This window comes from Hyaena hyaena, unplaced genomic scaffold, assembly GCF_003009895.1.
Source record: "Hyaena hyaena isolate Hyena2069 unplaced genomic scaffold, ASM300989v1 scaffold_749, whole genome shotgun sequence".
NCBI classification, from domain to species: Eukaryota; Metazoa; Chordata; class Mammalia; order Carnivora; family Hyaenidae; genus Hyaena; species Hyaena hyaena.
The window spans coordinates 307081-327298 of record NW_024081383.1 but is presented as its reverse complement, the minus strand read 5'-3'; the positions used below and the strand labels follow the sequence as shown (position 1 = coordinate 327298).

General features: G+C 36.6%; 1 protein-coding gene across 1 annotated transcript in view; it reads right to left on the bottom strand.

Moving 5' to 3' along the window:
* Window positions 1-9049, bottom strand: part of CDH8 (cadherin 8) — a 242569-nt gene extending 233520 nt beyond the window's left edge. Inside the window, exon 1 of the mRNA XM_039218320.1 lies at window positions 8987-9049. Within this exon, the coding sequence (XP_039074251.1) occupies window positions 8987-8999 (13 nt within the window). The 5' untranslated portion in view covers window positions 9000-9049. The remainder of the gene's footprint in view (window positions 1-8986) is intronic.
* Between the last annotated feature and the right edge of the window lie 11169 nt (window positions 9050-20218).

Here is a 20218-nt window from a genome sequence, read left to right as displayed (position 1 = left end):
CAAAGATTTATAATTGATAGATATTGATGAGGCTGAAAAATCTGACATGGTTATACAGGGAAGACCCTTTACTGTCATGTTCACTGACAAAAAGAAAATGAATAAAATCATCTTGGCAACATATATAGTTATGCTGACTTTAAACCCTTCAAATACAGACACAAGGGATGAAAACCTACTCTCTTACAATGGGAGATGGATTTGAAGCAATCCATATACTCTCATCTACAGCCTCCCATAGAACTAGTTTTTGTCTTTTTTTACGATAATTATATACCAAGTATGTACGTACACACACACACACACACACACACACACACACACACAAACACATATAGCTCTTTTATCCATAGGTCTACATTTTACATATCTATATATCTTTATTCTTCCCTTTTTTAACAGCTCTACCACTTTTTATCTATTAATCTTGTGCTTATCTATACATGTAGCTATCTCACCACATAAATCTCATTGTTTTTCTCTATGTGAAATTATTGGTAAGCAGAATAATAAAAAACAACAAAACATACCTCATAAAACAACCAAGGAATAAAGCATTTGGGTCTGAAAAATCAAATGGTAATTTTTAAAGTCCAGTGAATCCAGGAAGTACTATTGTTAAGCCCATTATGCACAAATATCAAAGTTAAAGAAATAATATTAATAAATGCATAAACATTCTAAGGAATTCCCAACAGCTCCAAGAGGCAAGGTTCTGACAGGAACATGCTGATACCAAAAATATATTGACAACGGTGTCCCACATTCATTTTCAGCCAAGACCAGAATTTCACAAATGTGTGTTTGGAAGCTGCCCTGACATGCAGCTGATTTATATCTCTACCAGGCGAAGTGGGCAAAGACTGAACTCTATAAGCTTTTACTCTTCGGTCCCTTTTAATTCATGGTTTCCTCGAATGACAATGTAACAGAAAAACGCCTAATACTGCAGGTGTTGATGCTAATTCACAGAGCTCTGGACACAACATCGTTTGAATAACTTACAGAAGACTTGCCCTTTGGCTCTGGAATCAATAAATATGTTGAGTCCTAAAATATTAATTCTCATATGAGGGCAAAGAGGCAAGGAAGACAACAGCATCATTGGATTGTCTAGGTAGAATGACAATTCTACCAAGGGTTTCTCAATCCTCACCCTATAATACAAAGTTTTTCTGGAGGTATTTTAATTTTCCTTATGAGAAGTACAAATTTCCCGGTAGGAGAATAGTTCTCAGTATTTCAAATACGTATTCCTAATGAAGGTTAGCTTCTTGATGCAAAACAGAAACTACACAATCCTCACGTCATCTTCGAGTTTTGGAACCACAGCTGTTACAGGCATTCATATCAGGTAGAGCAGCTGGATTTCTTTTGAGAGTATTTATTTCAATCCCCATGATTCCCCACCCATGTTTTCCTAAAGAATTGCAGTTTTGCTCATCACTCTGAATCAAACAACACACAAAAAAATAATCAAATCCATCAAGAGATGTATTTCCCCTTCCTCATTTTGCATCTTTCCATTAAAATACAGAAATGTTACCTTTTTAAAATAAATCTAGCCAAGGGAGAGAAAGAAATCCACAACCTCAACATTATAAGAAAAGAGAATGTGAGGTTTAAGACAGTTTGTTAGTATGAACATTCTTTGATCTTTTAAGCTTACGTGACAAAAATTGTTTCTTTAATAATTAAAAAAAGAATATGGAAATGAACTCTTTAGTGCTTTGGGAATCTTGTTCATATGCGACTAAAATAAGTGCTGGGCAGTGACAACAATGACAAGTTAATCCATGTAAGCTACAGTCATCATAATTTTTAATTCACTCTTTAGAAATTGCAAATTTTACTATTTAGCTACATGCTAAACTATTGTGTGTGCTTTGCAAAGAATCAAAAATCTTTTCTCACTATACATGTGTTTGTAAAGCTTTGATAGTATAAAATTATGCAGTGCTGCAAAATATTTATTTAAAAAATAGCTTCTGGGATCATATAAATGTCTGAATCTCCAAAAGAGCATATAAGGCAAATTTATCAAATTATGACATTTTAATACTTTAAAGACTCAGAAGTACAAAAAGCATTGCATTTTCCAAAATTCAGTGTTTATCAATTGAATTTGATTTTTTTTTAGTAAACCTATTTTGAATACAGATTGGAAAATGTTGCTATAGGTCCATTATACAATAAGAAACAATTGAGGAATAGGGAGCAAAAGCAGAGAGTACTATAAATGTCCTGCCTCCATTCCTGTCTTCCTGTCATCTGAACAATTTTGTACTAAAGCCTTTAAGTGTGGCTGGACAAGATAAGAATCTGTGTTAAGGACAAAAAGATGGAAGGAGCATACAACAGATAAACATTGTGTGAGGGATCTGGGATTGGGCAAAAGGAACAAATTGAAATCCCTTATTAGAGGATATGAAGGGTGATCCAAATAATAAATATATTGAGGATAAGGAAACTCCAGTTTCTTATGGTTGAAGAAAGGAAAAAGTATATAATGAACCCTCTGGTGTTGCTTTAGAACTAGAAGCTTAGAGACAAACTTGTGGTTTTCAATACATCGATTGTGCATTAGTTTCCGATGGCTACCATAACAAAACATCTCAAATCGGGTTGCTGAAAACAATAAGAATTTATCGTCTCACAGATGTGGAGTCCAAGATCAGTGTGGACAGGCCCACGTTTCTCCTGAAGAATGTTCCCTTTCCCCTTCCAGCTAACAGCAGCTCTTGACATTTCTTAGGGCAGCATTCCATCTCTGCCTCCATCTACCTCATGGCCTTGATTTAACTACTTATATCTGTAAAGACCCCATTTCCAAATAAAGGTACATTCTAAAGTCCTGGCAGACAAAACTAGGGCAGAACACCATTCAACTCAGTACAGATAAATGTGTGTGTGTTTGTGTGTGTTCACATGCTCTCATACATTACTTCATTCTGCCCTGTTTGCTGAGAAGATACAAGAGTAGCAACACCCTGGTGCAATGAATACTACCAATACCCTGAACTTGGCACCAAATACAAGTCTGTTTTAAAGGGAACCAAGTGTCTTTGTATAAATGGCAAATTCCAGGGCCAGGGCAGGGAAAGTACAAAACAAACCTAGAACACTCTGGCCAGACATAAGACTGTACCCAAAGAATGATGAGGCATGTCTACAGGACACAGAACCAGCTTCAAGGTCTGTCATGGCCTTGTCTAATATAAATGTGATTCATAACTATTATCATGGCATTAAGATAAATAATGGTAATAACATAGTATAACTCACTAAATATAACAGAAATCTAAAAGTCCTAATTAACATAAATAAATACACAAGCAAATAAATGGGAAGAAAGAAAGTTTTTCCTTAAAGACTAATGTCAAGTAATCAATGCAGATGGAATGAGGGTATCAGTATAACTACCATTTGGCAGCTGTCACAGTAATAATTAATTCAGCCAAAAAACTTCAATAAATGCTAAAACTGGGGGGGTGTACTAATTTGATGAAGAATAAGTATTTACTTAGGCTTAAAGCACCTGCCCACAAAGTTGTTATTAAGTACAAAGAATAAAAATAACTTTACAATGGAGGCACATGGTGGACACTGACTTAATGAAGTGATCAAAAGTTTTCATCACCAATAATGTAATAAATAAAAATATTGTACCACCTGATACAAATCAGTAAGATATTATCTGTGATAGCACTGTCCAAGATGCATATTCTGGATCTAATCTCAAGGAAACATCAGACAAATCCTAACTAAGAAATTCTATAGTTTAACTCCTCTATAATCCCCACACAAAAGCATCATAAAAGCAAAGACTTAAGAACCATTCCAGATTGAAGTAGTCTAAAGAGACATAATGGTAATGTACCTACAGTCCTGGATTTGATATTTTTAATATAAAAGAACATTATTGCCATCATTGGAGACACGTGTCTTAGGTCTGTGTTTTCAATAGCAATGGTATATCAATATAAATTTCCTAATGGTGATGGCTGCATTGTGCTTGTGGGAAGGACTTACTGAGGTTTTCCATGGTGGTGGGGCATCAAGTCAGCAACTAACTCTCAAATGGTTCAAGAAAAACAGACTTGAACTACATTTACCCCTTTTCTCTAAGACTAAATGTATTCCAAATCAAAGATAACAAAAGATACAAAATAAATAATATGTATTTTATGTGGGCCTTCCTGCAAAAGATTTGAGGATGTTTATCATAAAAGGGCATATTTATAAAGAAAAGGCTTAATATTAATGGCAAGAGAAAATAGAAGGAAAATGATGGAAATTATTTTCAATTTTTAACATTTTCCTTTGGCTCAGTTAGTGTTGAAGGAGAATGAATTTTCTTGTGTATTGTGTCTGTACTGACTTCCATAACAGCTTCAGCTGTAAACCTTTGGAAAGCAGTGAGAATTGCCTTTTGAAAATATATCTTACTCAGGCACCTGGGTGGCTCAGTCAGTTGAGCATCTGACTTCAGCTCATGTCATGATCACGGTTCAGTTCAACCCTTGCAAGGGCTCACTGCTGTCAGCACAGAGCCTGCTTTGGATCCTCTGTCCTTCCTCCCCCACTTGCACACTCTCTTTCTCTCTCTCAAAATATAAACATTAAAAAATAAAATAAAATATATCTTACTAAGCCATCTCTTAACTTTCTTCTGATATTTTGGTGGACTACATCCTCTTCTTCCATTCACAACCAGGAAATCCAGAGTCAAACTCAGTTACTGTCTGTAATCTTTATCTTTATTATACCAACAGCACTTCAGGGCCAGTCTTCACCACATGGCCCCTAATTAATTTTATTGTTATCTGAATATGTGTGTGATGTATTGTTCTTACATTTGTATAGTGCTTCTGTGCCTATGTTGAAAATTGTGTAAAGCTCTACCCAAACTTTTCCTTTCTAAATCCTGTCTTAGTTTTTTATTTAATTTGCATAGTATAAAAATAATAATAAAAAATAATTTGCAAAGTATTTTGACCTCAAGCGATCATCCACCTTGGAAAAATATTAACTATTATAAATATGCAGCTGAAGCATAGTGCTCATATAAACAAAATTCTCTAGAGATATTATCAAAGATGAGTACAGCATACTGGTTAAACCCAAGAGAGCTAGAGCCAGATGTCTGGATTTAAATCCCAGCTCCTCCACTTAATATCTGGATTTGGATTAGCTATTATTTTCCCTAGTTTTCTGATTAAAAATAATGAGAAATAAGGAAGTTAATATCAGTACTGGTGGTGGATGGTTGTCGCAGATATTAAAAGCATTTAATACAGCTTCTGGCAATAGCAACTTTTCAAAATACATTGATCATAACTGGAGAAGCCCTGAATCTCAAAGAAAACTAAGAAAGCCTCTAGTGTTATGTATCATATCATTGTGTACTCTATAATGCAGAAACATCTACCAGCTTAAGCATCATTTGGCTTCTCATTTCTTCACCACCGCGTTCACCAATATGCCCTTTTGAATGAAATAGGATTCATTTCAACATATACATTTTTTGAAATACAAAGGTAAGATTTGCTGCAAAGTCTTTCATTGACCAAGGCACTGATATAGGTTACTGAATCTTATTAGTAGAAGTAACTCACGAATGGATGGCTGTAAAGAAACTAATAGACGCTGGTCACTAACTCTGTGCTCTGTCAAGTATTTTAAATGCAATCATTAAATTTTTCCCAACATATTTATTTAGGTAGAGATCACTGTGCACACTCTACAGATAAAGTAAGGCTTCTACAGATTTTGTCATTTACACAAATAGAAGGCAGGTTTGCAGTCAAATAATCTGAGATTCTGTTTTCAACTCAAATAAAAGTTTACTTTATCCAAACACAGGTGTAGGCATATGGTCAGGTTAAATACCCTTCACCCCAATGTACCACATCATTAAAAATATCTATTTTGCCTGGAACTCAATAGGTGTAGGCAAATTTGCATTGAAAACCCACCTCAACAATGCTAGTTTGGGATTCACAGTTAAAATCAGACAAGCTCACATGCCACTCTTTATGTGGTTCTGCTATAAAAGAGAATTCTTATCAAGTTCTGAAATTCACAGTAGAATATAAAAGAGCTGTGTCTCTAGCTTCCAAGTAAGATATTTCTAAAATAATTTGGCTGCCATTTGGGCAAATATATATGTGTGTTTTGTCTTGACAGCCTGTCAGCTGGCAGACAGTTCTTGAACATCACATTCATTTCAATTTAATATTGGTAAATTTCTCAATTAGAATTTTATTTTTCACTGTCTGCACAGTGCAATCCCCAGTCCTTGCTGGCATTCCTCAGGGCGTGCAGGTGCAAGTGCTGGCATTTCCTCAGTAGCAAAAGAAGAAAAATGAAAGAACTAAGGAGGGGAGGGAAGAGCCAGGCTGAGAGAGAACAGTGGTAATGGGGAGAGAAAGGAGATAGTAGCTGACCTTCATCCTGATATTCACCTTCATGAGAAATGAAGGGAATAATTCACAGTTGACAATAAAATAGTGCAGCTGCCTCTGCTTCTTTTAACCAGAGAGGCTGGAGTCAAACAGAAACCAAACACCCAATGCATAAAATCAATACTTGAGGAAAGGTCCAAAGGTAATGTGGGAAACAGATTAATAAAAATTATTTTAAAAACTGCAACAACCAATTTTGCACACTTACTTACTTTACAGCACACCTTGAGCTTGTGTTTTCTCATGCAATTCTCACACAAATGAAAGCGAGATGGAAATTATTATCTTTGCATTGTAGCTTGGGAAAATAAGCAATAATTTAACCTCCCTGAACTTCAAAGTCAACCAGATAATAAGGGATGGAACTAGGATTCAAAACTCCATCTATCTAACTTCAAAAACCACACTCTCAATTGTAGCACAAACCACAGGTTTTTGAAAGAGAGGTCACAGGCTACACACTTTTAAAAAATTACTGTGCATATGTTACTACAGATCACTTCCTTTAGTCTCTACTTAATTATGAAGAAAATGCATATATATTTATAAGTATACATTTATACACTGCATTATGTAGCTAGTATTATGTTTAATATACTTTTCTTAGCTGAATGACCTTGAAGTCTTCATAAGTTTTGGGGGTTTTCTTTCTGAGCCTATTTATCAGGTACATGACCCACACACAGAAAAGGAAGCCTCTGACATATTTACAATAAATAGATATAGATTTGGCCATTATGATGCAGGAATAATAATGAGTTGAAAACAATAGTTGATCACTTATTAGCAATTAAGACAAAGTGTTCTGTATGTATTGAGGTATCGGGAGTCCTTTAAAACCATCTTACTATAATCTAGATAAAAAATAAAAAGATAAATTAGAGAAATTCTCTGCTCTAAATGAGTTGATCAAAGAAAAAGAGGGAAGATAAGAAGACAAAATACTGTTTCTCAGCTCCTGTTTGCATGTCAGATTCCTTTCTTTTTAATTTTTTTTCAATGTTTATTTTTGAGAGCATGAGAGAGAGAGAGAGAGAGAGAGAGAGAATTTGAGTGAGAGCAGGGGAGGGCCAGAGGGAGGGAGACACAGAATCTGAAATAGGCTTCAGACTCTGAGCTGACATAGAGCTTGATGTGGGGCTCAAACTCAAGAACTGTGAGATCATGACTTAAGCTGAAGTCAGATGCTTAACCAACTGAGCCGCCCAGGCGCCCCTGCATGTGAGATTCTTAAAGAAATCTAAACATGGAGGTGCTTTTGGTCATTTGTGGGTTTCTTCTTGTGGTGATGGTTGAAAGGTAACTGCCTGCTAGAAAGCCAAAGAAGTTTCCCTAGAAAACATGTCATTTCAACCAGCTATAGAAGAGCAAGTGGAAGAAGGGGGAGGGGGGAAAGCAGAATTCCTTGCACAAGAGATAAATAAAGTAGAGTCCTGGCAAGATAAACACATGGGTAAGATATGAAGACCCAAAATGCTCATTCACTGCTACAGTGGGTCGGTCTATTTACCAAAGTTATATTGTAGGTTAAGAGGAAAGAATTCAAATGAAGCCAAGCTATTTACCTAATTGTGGCCTTCAATTTATACATTTACTTGTGTTTTCTAGTTGTCTCATCATTTCACCTGCTTTAGTTTACGTGATTTTGCTGCACAGTATGTACCCTTGTAGGTTGTCTTGAATGCAATTTCAAACAAGCCAGGGTACTTATTACATATGTAAGAATGACTTTTGTGATCTTAGATTCTGAATTTTGGATGCTGCCTTTTCTTGTCAGATAAGGAAGAGGTCTAAAACCCTTCCTCTAATAATATAAAGTCTGGGAACAGGCGTTTCCTAGACCAAGGCCAGGGGGGAGGATAGATAAGCATATCCAAAAAAAAAGAAAAAGAAAAGGGAGAAAATCACGTTTTGAAAGAGAAACTGCTCTGTAAAATATAATAGATACTTGAATCCCCTCCAAACAAGTGTGAGTGGGACACCGGTAATTGCTGTGCTCCCACAGAAAGTTCGGTTACAAAGAAGTCTCTGGCAACTGTGAATTCCTAATTCACTCTTGACTTGACCCACCAGCTCAATCCAATATCTGGCTGACTACAGATTTAGACCATTTTCTCTTTCTCTATGCGCTGCATCTGCATGTGAATATACACAAACAAAAAATTAAACATCAAGCAAATATCAATAGGATTAGTCTGGCATGTTGGAACAAATCTTGATAAATCCATCTCAGTAACAATACTCAAACTACAAGTTTATGAGAGGAATACAAATTCAGCCTATTGAAGGACTGTCGTCGTAAGGAGAGATATTTTAATAAAACTGCTTCGTCAGTTCCTATTACTAAGGGACTAAAGCTATTGAGCTGTGGAACTTAGGCCAAAAAAGGGGATTTGGAAATGCAAATTAGAGATAAGATGGTAATAAATGTCTTTTATTCAGCAACACACCAGCCTTGATGCCAGAATCTATTTTAAAGAGGACTCTTAATAGTTCTGTGAAATTGGAAGCATACTTACCCAAAATGGACATCTCTGGCACGGTAGCATGATAAGGTCCGTTAAGAAACTCTGGCGCATTGTCATTGATGTCTTGAACTTTAATAATAAATTCAGAAGGAGGCTCCAGAGGCTTGTTCGTCTCCCAGTCCACTGCTTGAGCTGTTAGAGTATACTCAGCTTTTTCTTCCCGGTCAAGTCTTTTTATCGCATGGATATCTCCTGTTATATCATTTATTTGAAATATTGTCCCAGCTCCATCACCTGACAGGATATACTTGATTTTTTTGCTCCCAGGATCCAGGTCTGTGTGCAGCTAAAATACAAAGTGACATTGGTTAGCGATGGGGCAATTTGCAGAAATATGTTTTTAACCACCTACTGTTTGAATATCAAGTTGGTTCTTTCTACATTCATCCTAACATCATCAATTTCTGCTAACAGTCCTTGTACACGGAGTTTAGGCACTGCATGTGTATCAATCAAAATGAAATATAGGGATGCCTGTGTGGCTCCGTTGGTTAAGCATCCAACTTTGGCTGAGGTCATGATCTTGCAGCTCATGAGTTGGAGCCCTAAATCGGGCTCTGTGCTGACAGTTTGGACCCTGGAGCCTACTTCGGATTCTGTGTTTCCCTCTCTCTCTGCCCCTTCCCCACTTGTGTTCTCTCTCTCTCAAAAATAAATAAAACGCCTAACAAAAATTTTTAAAAAGTATAAAACAAAATGAAATATAATAAAATGTATACAAATAAGTTCAGTTTTATTTTTGAGTGAGTGAGAGACAGAAGAGTGAGTGGGGGAGGGGTAGAGAGAAAGGAAGAGAGAGAGGAAGACACAGAAACTGAAACAGGCTCCAGGCTCTGAGCTGTCAGCACAGAGACTGATGTGGGGCCAGCACTCAGTATCAGCAAGATCATGACCTGAGCCAAAGTTGGATGCTCAACTGAGCCACCCAGGCACCCCTAGTTTGAACAGTTTTAAAAAGTACTCTGACTTGTTCAATGTAAACTGACATACATTTAGAATGATAGAAGATCAAGAGGAAAACACAAAAACACATGTATCCTTTTCCATTTATTAATACATTTATTTAAAGTTGTTCTTCCTTAGCTACCTCTAATGGAACATTCTTTGTGAGTCAACAAATATGGGACTTGCTTATATAGCAATTCTCTTAACTTTTCCAGAAGCTGACAAGTTACAATATTTCACATGAATATGAGAGAACTGAGGTTTGACAAGGCCCATAATAATCTCTCCAGTGTTTCTATTTGATGGGATCAAGTGCAGGAGACCCAGAATTCAACTCAGGTCTACCTGTTAGAAAAACAAAAATAATCCAACTTGATGTATAGCAAGAGCTTATGTTCTCTATGACCTTCTTTTCTTTGATTTCTACGATTCTTCTGGTCCTGGAACATTATTCCCATTTTATAAAGAAGAACAGTGGGGCCAGAAAAGGGTCCCCTTTGGAAAATCAAAACTTTGCAGCAGACATACAGATTCATCTCAGGTCAGGGTGTCATCACTGGCTGGACCCCATGGCCTAACGTTTACTACTTTAACTGCTTATACCCACTAACTTTTGTCCTACATCTTTCCTTAAGCTCTACTTTCCAGCTTATCTCTTTATTCAAGTAAAAGACCCTATAGGCATAATATCCCCTGATGGAAAACAAAACTATCCTTCAAGCAATAACTAACTGCCCCGAGGAAGAGTTACATAGGCCCAGACCACCCAGATCACTTTGATCTAAACCTCTGACTTACACCTGCACAGATGCACCATGGAGTGACTGACAGTTACCTTTACATAATACTAAAATCTCCACCCTGGGAGGAGCACAAACCTCATTTATGTAACATACAAATGTAACATGTATATGCATGTTTCCTTAAGGCGCATGCGGGACCTTATGCCTGCCTCTATATCCAATGACAAGGCTCCCCTTCCTAAATATTCATCCTAACACTAAAAGAAAAGAGAGAGAAAGAGAGAGAGAGAAAGAAATAAAAAAATTCACCCTTGCTCAAGAGTTACAGCTTTTGAAGTCACTTCCCATGGTCTCCTTATTTGTCACAAATAAAGTTTACTTTGTGTGACGACACCATCTGGTGTAATCTGTGACTCACCAAGGATTGAACTCATATTAGTTCGGTTACAAGGACAAAAATTTACTGAACACCTACCCTACCTGAAACATTTTGGTAAGTACTAGGGAAAAATGAATTTTAAATTTTTCAGTTCACTCTAAGGAGGGAGACAGGAGTGTTCTGACACATGGTGCATCTTCTTTATACTATGTTGACTCCTGTTAAAAAAAACTAAAATAAAACAAATATATATATGTATGTATATATATATATATATACACACATATATGTATATATATACATATGCATTTTAAAGAAAAATTCACTGAATTATTGCTGTAAAATAGTGCTTAAATGTACATATTTTCAGCATGTATGTGTGTGTGTATATATATACATACACACCCATATCAGTATGTATGCATGGGTATATATACGTGTGTGTATGTATGTGTGTTTATGTAAGTATATATTATTGCACGGTAAGATTTTAAATTTTGAATACTTGTTCCTTTAAAAAAAATGCTGCTGTGTGGAAAGAAACTCCTAGAAACTCAAAGACATTGTGTTCTCTGGGGATCACTTTTATTCAGAACAGGCTCTATTGCTTTCTTTGCCAATTTAAATTGTATTTAGCACTTCAATAAATGAAAAGAAAAGAATATAAAAAAAGACATAAAGTAGCAACAAAGAATCCAAATGCATCTAGATCCTACTTTACTTTTGAATACTTTAAAAAGTTAAAGCATAAGATTACATCAAATATTTATTGAATCTCAAAATGTATCCCTTTCATTTATTGTATTATATTTATTAACAAGAGCAAATATTGAAATGCCACTTTATCTTAATGAGTGTGGGATTATAATTCATTAAAGTGATATTAATCCTAATTTATGATCATTTTAATTTATGTGCATTTTAACATTTCCATTAGCATTTTTATTAAAAAAAGAAAATTTGAATAATATATCCTTCTTGGAGGTTTCCATCCACATACAAGGCATTCCTGAGACAGAGGTATTGGTATACGTCACTCTTGTACACAGCATTTTTGCTAAAAAAAAAAAAAAAAAAAATTAAAGCCATTCAAAATGGTGTTACCATCATTCATGCTGCAAATGATTTGTGCCATACTTTTCTTTACATTTACCAATGGCCTCTGATAAGTAAATTGCATTAAAATTCTAACTTAGGTTTGACAGTCCCTTCTGTTTAAAGTAACTGAATGAAACTTGATCATTTTCTCACACCATGCACAAAAATAAACTCAAAATGGATAAAGGACCTGAACGTGAGACAGGAAACTATCAACACTCTAGAGGAGAAAGCAGGAAACAATCTCCTTGACCTCCACCGCAGCAACTTCTTACTTGACACATCCCCAAAAGCAAGGGAATCAAGAGCAAAAATAAACTGTTGGGACCTCATCAAGATTAAAAGCTTCTGCACAGCCAAGGAAACAACCCAGAAAATTAATAGGCAACCAACGGAATGGGAAAAGATAGTTGCAAATGACATATCAGATAAAGGGTTAATATCCAGAATCTATAAGGAACTCACCAAACTACACGCCCGAAAAACAAACAACCCAGTGAAGAAATGGGCAGAAGACATGAACAGACACTTCTCCAAAGAGGACATCCAGATGGCCAACAGACACATGAAACGATGCTCAGCATCCCTCCTCATCAGGGAAATACAAATCAAAACCACACTGAGATACCACCTCACGCCAGTCAGAGTGGCTAAAATGAGCAAATCAGAGAACTCTAGATGCTGGCGAGGATGTGGAGAAACGGGCACCCTCCTACACTGTTGGTGGGAATGTAAACTGGTACAGCCCCTCTGGAAAACAGTGTGGAGGTTCCTCAGGAAACTAACAATAGAACTCCCTTATGACCCAGCAATAGCACTGCTAGGAATTTACCCAAGGGATACAGAAATGCTGAGGCATAGGAGCACATGTACCCCAATGTTCATAGCAGCACTCTCCACAATAGCTAAAACATGGAAAGAGCCTAAGTGTCCATCAACAGATGAATGGATCAAGAAGATGTGGTTTATCTATACCATGGAATACTACATGGCAATGAGAAACAATGAAATCTGGCCATGTGTAGCAACATGGATGGACCTTGAGGGTGTTATGCTGAGCGAAATAAGTCAGGCAGAGAAGGACAAATATCATATGTTTGCACATATAGGAGGATTAGGAGGAACTTGACGGAGGAACAAGGGGGAGAGGCAAACCATGAGAGACTCTTGAATGCTGACAAAAACTGAGGACTGATGGATGTGGGGGGGAGGGGGAATGGGCATGGAGGAGGACACTTGTGGGGATGAGCACTGAGTGTTATATGGAAACTAATTTGACAATAAACTATTTGTAAAAAAATAAATAAAATAAATAAAAAAATAAAGTAACTGAAGGAGAAAATATAGGTTTTTGAAATCATAAAACACAAAGCTAACATTTAGGTCTCTAACCATATGAGCTGGAGAGGTGAACACAATTAATTGAGCTTCAGTTAGTTTGCCTAGAATATAGGGCTAAAACATTTACTCTGCAGATTTGATTTTGGAATCTGAGATGATCTATTTGAGGAACAGAGAAAAAGGGGAGTGGAAATAGTAAATGTACAATAACTAAAACTATTTTTATAACATATTCAACCATTTGCAACTATCTGAAAACACTGCGAGAAGCCTACTTGCAACACAAGTGAAAGCAAGTTCCCAAGACTCTATCCTGGAAAAAACTGGGAAAAACACAACAAAACAAAACACCAACCAAACAAAAACCCTAATAAAATGCTATCTGCTCTTTCTTCCAAAATTCATTTTTCAGCAAATCTCAGGAAAATCCAGATCATTTGGCTAGTGGTATTCTTGAAATCCAGAAAATTGTGTTTCTATATTTATTTGGCTAATTCTATTGTTTGTATCTCTCTCTCTCTCATTCTCTCTCATACACACACACACACACACACACACACACACACACACACGGTCATTCAAGTAACCAACTTGATATTACAAATAAAAGATTTGTGGATATGTAAGAATAGCAATTTACAGGCAACAAATGCTCATAAGACTCCAGGTCTGGAATTCAAAAGGACTAGAGGTACAGAAAGGCATGCTGTTTTCTTTGTTATGCATCATACAAGTCAGCCAGCACCTGCTCACATCAATGCAACTTCACTCTTCCCATCACCAAGACACTCTCTGTGAGATTATGGTGCAAAATAGGTCCCTAATACACTTAATTTTCACATACTGTTCATCATCTGGAAGGGTGAGGACCACCTCTCCCGAGGGCTGCTTCTGTGACACAGAGCAGGCTGGATAATGGACACCTGCAAATTCTCCTTGAGAGGTACAACTCGGTACAGAAAGTTCTCACCCATTCATTTATTAAATACGAACAGAGAATGTTTATAAACATACACAAGGTAGCTGCTCTCCAAGACACAAAGTCTAGTGAGAGATAAACACACACAGGAAATTTCGGGTAAGTAGACTTGTTATTATTATTAATTATTATTATTATTATTATTACATGTGTTGACTGATCATTATCTGATAAACATTTTTACATGTATAAATGCAATGTTATTCTCACAGCAAACTAGATAGTATTTCTCCACTTTACCAATGCAACTACTGCAATTCAGAGAGTTTTAGGGAACTCTTCCACAGAATGCACCATCAGCAAGTGGAAATATTCAGAGTGTAAGCTTTACAGTCAATTTCCTGGATTCAAATGCACGCTCAACAGGCTATGATATGGAGGGCTATGGGAGCATACAGAAATTTTACTTAACTCAAAACGTGGAGTGTGGAGGGACAGAAAAGGCCTCCCCAAAGAAGTAATGATTAAAACCTCACATCTCAAAGAAGGGAAGAAGCACATGCCAGCCACAGGTAATAGTATGGATAATGATCCAGAGAAAAAACAGAGCATACTGTGTTAGAGAAAGTAAAGATGACTTAATATGGCTAGAACACTGAGTTAAGGAGAGAAAATGTGGCACACAAAAAAAATAAGAATAGAAAGCCAGGCAGGGGTCAGATTATGCAGAGTTTGGAAAACAAGAAGTGGAATTTAGATGTGACTATGAAAGTAACAAGAGTCCATATACACAAGCTTTCAGTAAGGAGCGTGACGTTATCATAATTTTGTTTCAGTAACATCACAGAGATTGATGTGTGCCTATAAGAAAGGTCTTGCAGGCAAAAGAGGAAGAGGAGGTCAGAGAGAAAAGAGATGCCAATTCACAAAGCTACCTCAATTTTGGCTCTCAAGTTCAACCTGACACCAATGATCTGTCACACCTACAACCAAACAAATCTCCAATCTCTCTGGTCACTAACTGAAGCCTGGCTGGAGCAGAGAGCATCAGGTGTGCAAAGAGTGATCCCAGTTTCTTAGATGAAGTCTTTGATTTAGGGATCATAACAGGACTGCTACATAACTGAGCTGAATTGTGAGTATCAGTATAATTACACCCTCACCATCTTCATATATTTGCATAATATCCCCCAATTAAAATAAGTTTAGACTACAAAAGTCATGGGAAGAAGGATCTGCATTTACATTCCCCTTTGTATTTTTATTTATTTTTTTATTTTTATTTTTTTTACAAATAGTTTATTGTCAAATTAGTTTCCACATAACACCCAGTGCTCATCCCCACAAGTGCCCTCCTCCATTCCCCTTTGTATTTACTACCTAGTAAGGTGTCTGTCGCGGTGTTGGAAGCTCAAAATGTTTTTGTGGAATAAAGTAAATGTGAAGGAGGGGAGGGAAATAACATTTTCCTATTCCATTTTCAAAATGACTTAAAGGAGAGAAAAAGGAATTGAGAAAAATTAGGCACAGTGATCTAAAGTCTAACTGACTCTAAATCCAAAGCTTTGGAGTTCCCCCAAATATGTGCTCAACTTTAACACCCAACAAAAGAACTGAGACATGATAGATGGGAATGTTGATGGAAGGATGAGTGGATGGATGTATAAATGGATGGCTTATGGATAGATAATAAATAACAAATATCTGATACTCAGAAATCACTGTTCTCAAGACAAAAGCCCCACCCCACCCCAGTCTCCAATATCACCCACATCTCTTTTTAACTGTCAAAGAAAAGTTCAGACTACTTTTTAACCTCACACAGGATCCCTGAGGACATTAAAGTACTCCTAGGACAACAGAATCTAGAGAGGATGAATTCCTCTCTTAACGCCTGTTTTAATAACAAAGAATTATTTAATCACCTTCCTGCCACCTTTCCCTCTGAAGTGAGTGTTGAGGGATGATAATCAGTGACCTACAGGGGAAATTATGTCCTCATCACTTCCTTATCAACTGAAAACTGGATAGCTCCCACATCAAAACTTCTAGAACTTAGAGAACTTCCTCTCTATCTGGAAGGACATCACCAACGAGTGTCTCATTTTCAATCTTGCTCTAGAGAAGTATCCAAGGTGCTAGGAACTTAAGAATCTTTTGAGACCCAGAGTCATAAAACTGTCACTTACTGATACCTGTTTTTCAAGAATCTTGCTCCCCTTTGGAGAAGATAGCAAGCTTCGCACTCCTGAATCAAATTGCATCTTAGCACCTTATTCTCAGTATCTAGTACTGGGCCTGTTTGGGAGAAAACATACTATGGTCTATGTATCTATCAGTGAGTGGACTGATAATCTCATACCATTCACTACCAAAGATGACACTAGGGACTTTGACACAATGTAAAATTTTGGTCTAAATCTCAAGAATGTGGGACTTCAATCTAAATCAAAAACAGATTTATAGGCTGGGAGAAGATTGAAAAGGCAGGTAAAGAAAAGGGGCAAAAAGGCATAAGAACTCTTTTCATGTTTCTAAGCTGCTCCCTGCCAATACGGAGCAGGGATGAAATCTAGGTAATCAGCACAGCAGCACCCCAATATTTTGTAAGACAAAGCTGGGGATATGCAATTACTCTTGCGATCACACTTTCTAAGGAAGAAACAATTCAGTGAAGCAATAGTTCTCAAAGCAACTCTCCTCTAAACCAAGTTACCCTTCAGTTTGTCTTAAGAGGTAAAAAGGATAAAGAAGAAACAATCCCTGATGAAAATAACAACACAGCATCCCATACTGAAAATGACTCCTGTTTCACAGAAATATAGGTTTCCTAAAGCATCACCATAGGGAAAGGCATAGCATCTTGATATCTCAGACATATGTTCTTTGCATTCTCTGTCAGGCACTGGTGTGACATTGAACAGCTTGACCTGACCATGGGAACTGATGTCCAGAGAAATAAAAGTTGGAAACAAGTCCAAGTGAACTGCTGTTTTTGGCTGCAAGGACTTGAAAATATAGTTAGAAAAAATAAATATATTGTCTTCACTCTTTTAAAAATAGAAAGAAAGAAAGAGAGAGAGAGAGAGAGAGAGAGAGAGAGCAAACAAACTAATAAGTAAGTCCACAAGGGAAGGACCTCTATGTACAATATTAAACCCTATACCCAAAAACAAACATTATACCTGGCAGAGAGTACATACTCATTAAAGTCTATTTATTTTTTCATCTGCACAGGACCTAGCTTAATGTCCTGCAACTTGTCAATGTTTTTACATGGATGAGGGACTGAGGTTCAGTAAATATAGTGACTTTTTTGAATTTTTTTTGCTTTTTATTTATTTTTGAGAGAGAGAGCGAGCAGGGGAGGGTCAGAGAGAGGAGGAGACACTGAATCTGAAGACAGGCTCCAGGCTCTTAGCTAGCTGTCAGCACAAAGCCCAACGTGGGGCTCAAACTCATGAACCGTGAGATCATGACCTGAGCCAAAGTTGGACGCTTTACCAACTGAACCACCCAGGCGCCCCTATACTGACTTCTTTGACACATACAATTAACAATGACAGAACCAGATATAAACCTGGTAAATTGGATCAAGAGCATAAACATTATAGCATAATTCCAGAGAGACCTTCAAGAGTACATAAGTAGTTAGTCTAGGGATCTCCCATTTCCCTAGATGAGGAAACAGAATATAATAGCCTCTCCAGTTTGTTCCTGAATGACAATATTTAACAGACACATTTAGAAGCCATGAGCATAAAACCATACAGAACAGGCATATTTTTTGAACTAATTTATCCTATAAAAGTTTGAAATGGAATAGACACAGACATAAGAAGAATGCTCAATAGGAATGCAGAAGGAGAATATTAACAGGAGGCTGGCACACTGTTTGCAAAGAGACTACCTAAGCCAACATTCATGATCTTGGCAAACTTGCTATCTTCAGTCTGGACCATGGCTTTAAAGGTTTGAAAACATGATGTGTCAGACCCAGAGTAAATCCATCTCTTAGCCAACCCTCAATAAAGAAAGTTCCCAAGTCTATTTTTTTAAAAAAAGCAATGTGCTGATGATAAAGAGCACTTCCAAATATTTAAGCTATTGCAATAAGCAAAATTTCTTTTTATATAAGACCTACACAAGTGAAGTCAAATCATCCTTATTGATAGGATTCAGAGAAAGGAGAACTAGATGGGTTAATTCTGTAATGATGCTATACAAAAACTAGCTAACTAAGTACTGTCTGTCCTACAAAAATGGTATAAAAATGCTCTAAGAATTTTTATTCTCAAATTTTTATTCTCAAATTTTTTCTTTCCCTTTAAGTACTGAGTTGGAGGCTCATTTAACCAAGTAATCATAAGGGGGTAGGGGCAAAACAGCAATGAATTCCCTTCTTCAATTCTGGTAGATACATTTTTTTCCTTGGGTTGCTGGAATGGCTCAGTCAAACATCTGACCTTGGCCCAAGTCATGATTTCATGATTCATGGGTTCAAGCCTCACATAGGCTCTATGCTGACAGCTCAGAGTCTGGAGTCTGCTCTAGATTCTGTTGCCTCCTTCTCTCTCTCTAACCCCTGCCCTCTGACCTGTGTTCTTTCTCTCTCTCAAAAATAAATAAAGAAACATTTTAAAAAGATACATTTTTTCCTTAGGTATGCTGATAACAGCCTGGTGAATATATTATATCTTATATGCTTAGCAGTCAATACATTTCTGTGAGGCAACCACAGATTTGTAAAATAGTAGTTCAGAATATAGAACCTAGAATGATGGGCTGATAAGAAACAGAGCTAGATTAGAACAAACTATAAGATACTCGGGAATTTACTTAATGTCCCAAAACTCAGTTTCCTTATTTGTAAAATGTTTTAATAACTCCTATAATACTCAACTTGTAGGTTTTCTGTAATATCTAAAATGTGACAAAAACAATGCTGATAGAGGCATGTTATCTTCTAGGAACTAAGATATTAAAATAAAAATGCATATATGGTAGATACTTGTAAAGAATTTTAGAACTATAATATGGAAATAGTTGGTGCCAAACCTAGAAATTCTTTCCAGAAAATATATACCTAACATCATATTCTGGGCCAGAATTCAACATACAAAATTGATTTGTAGTAGAAATAAGAATGTCACCTCTCAAATGAAATAATCTGGGTACAATTTGTTCTGAGCTGAAACTCTTACATTGGGTAAGTCACTTAACAATCACATCTTTATATTCATTCACCAATTCAACAAATAATAATCACAGATATATATATCTGGAAGATTTTCCCAAGCTTTACTGAGGTATAATTAAAAAAATAAAATTATAGGATATTTAAAAGGCATATCATTTTAATTTCTTAGCACCTGATAACTGTAAGCCTGGAAACAGAGGGATGATAGTCAATGGGCATTGGGTCATAGAATAAATACTAGTGCGAGCAAGAGTGTGGATGAATAGTCATAGTGGACCAATTACTAAAAGTTGACTTAAGTGAATAGATAAAAGAGTGGATGGATGGATGGATGGACAGACAGATGAAAATATTGTTAAGATAATTAAGGAAAGGAGGATGGGCAGCTAAATGGCTTTATTGGAGAATACATGAATAAAGGAATAATAGATAAGGGGTAGGCTGACTGATTAAGATTCTAAGGCATCCTCTATTTAAATTCCAATACACATTAAATACTATGAATCAATGGATGAATGAACAGATGGACATGTTGGTGAGTGGGCGGGCTGGAAGGACCACAGAGTTTCTCACTACAAGAAGGAGTTTGGGAAAACAT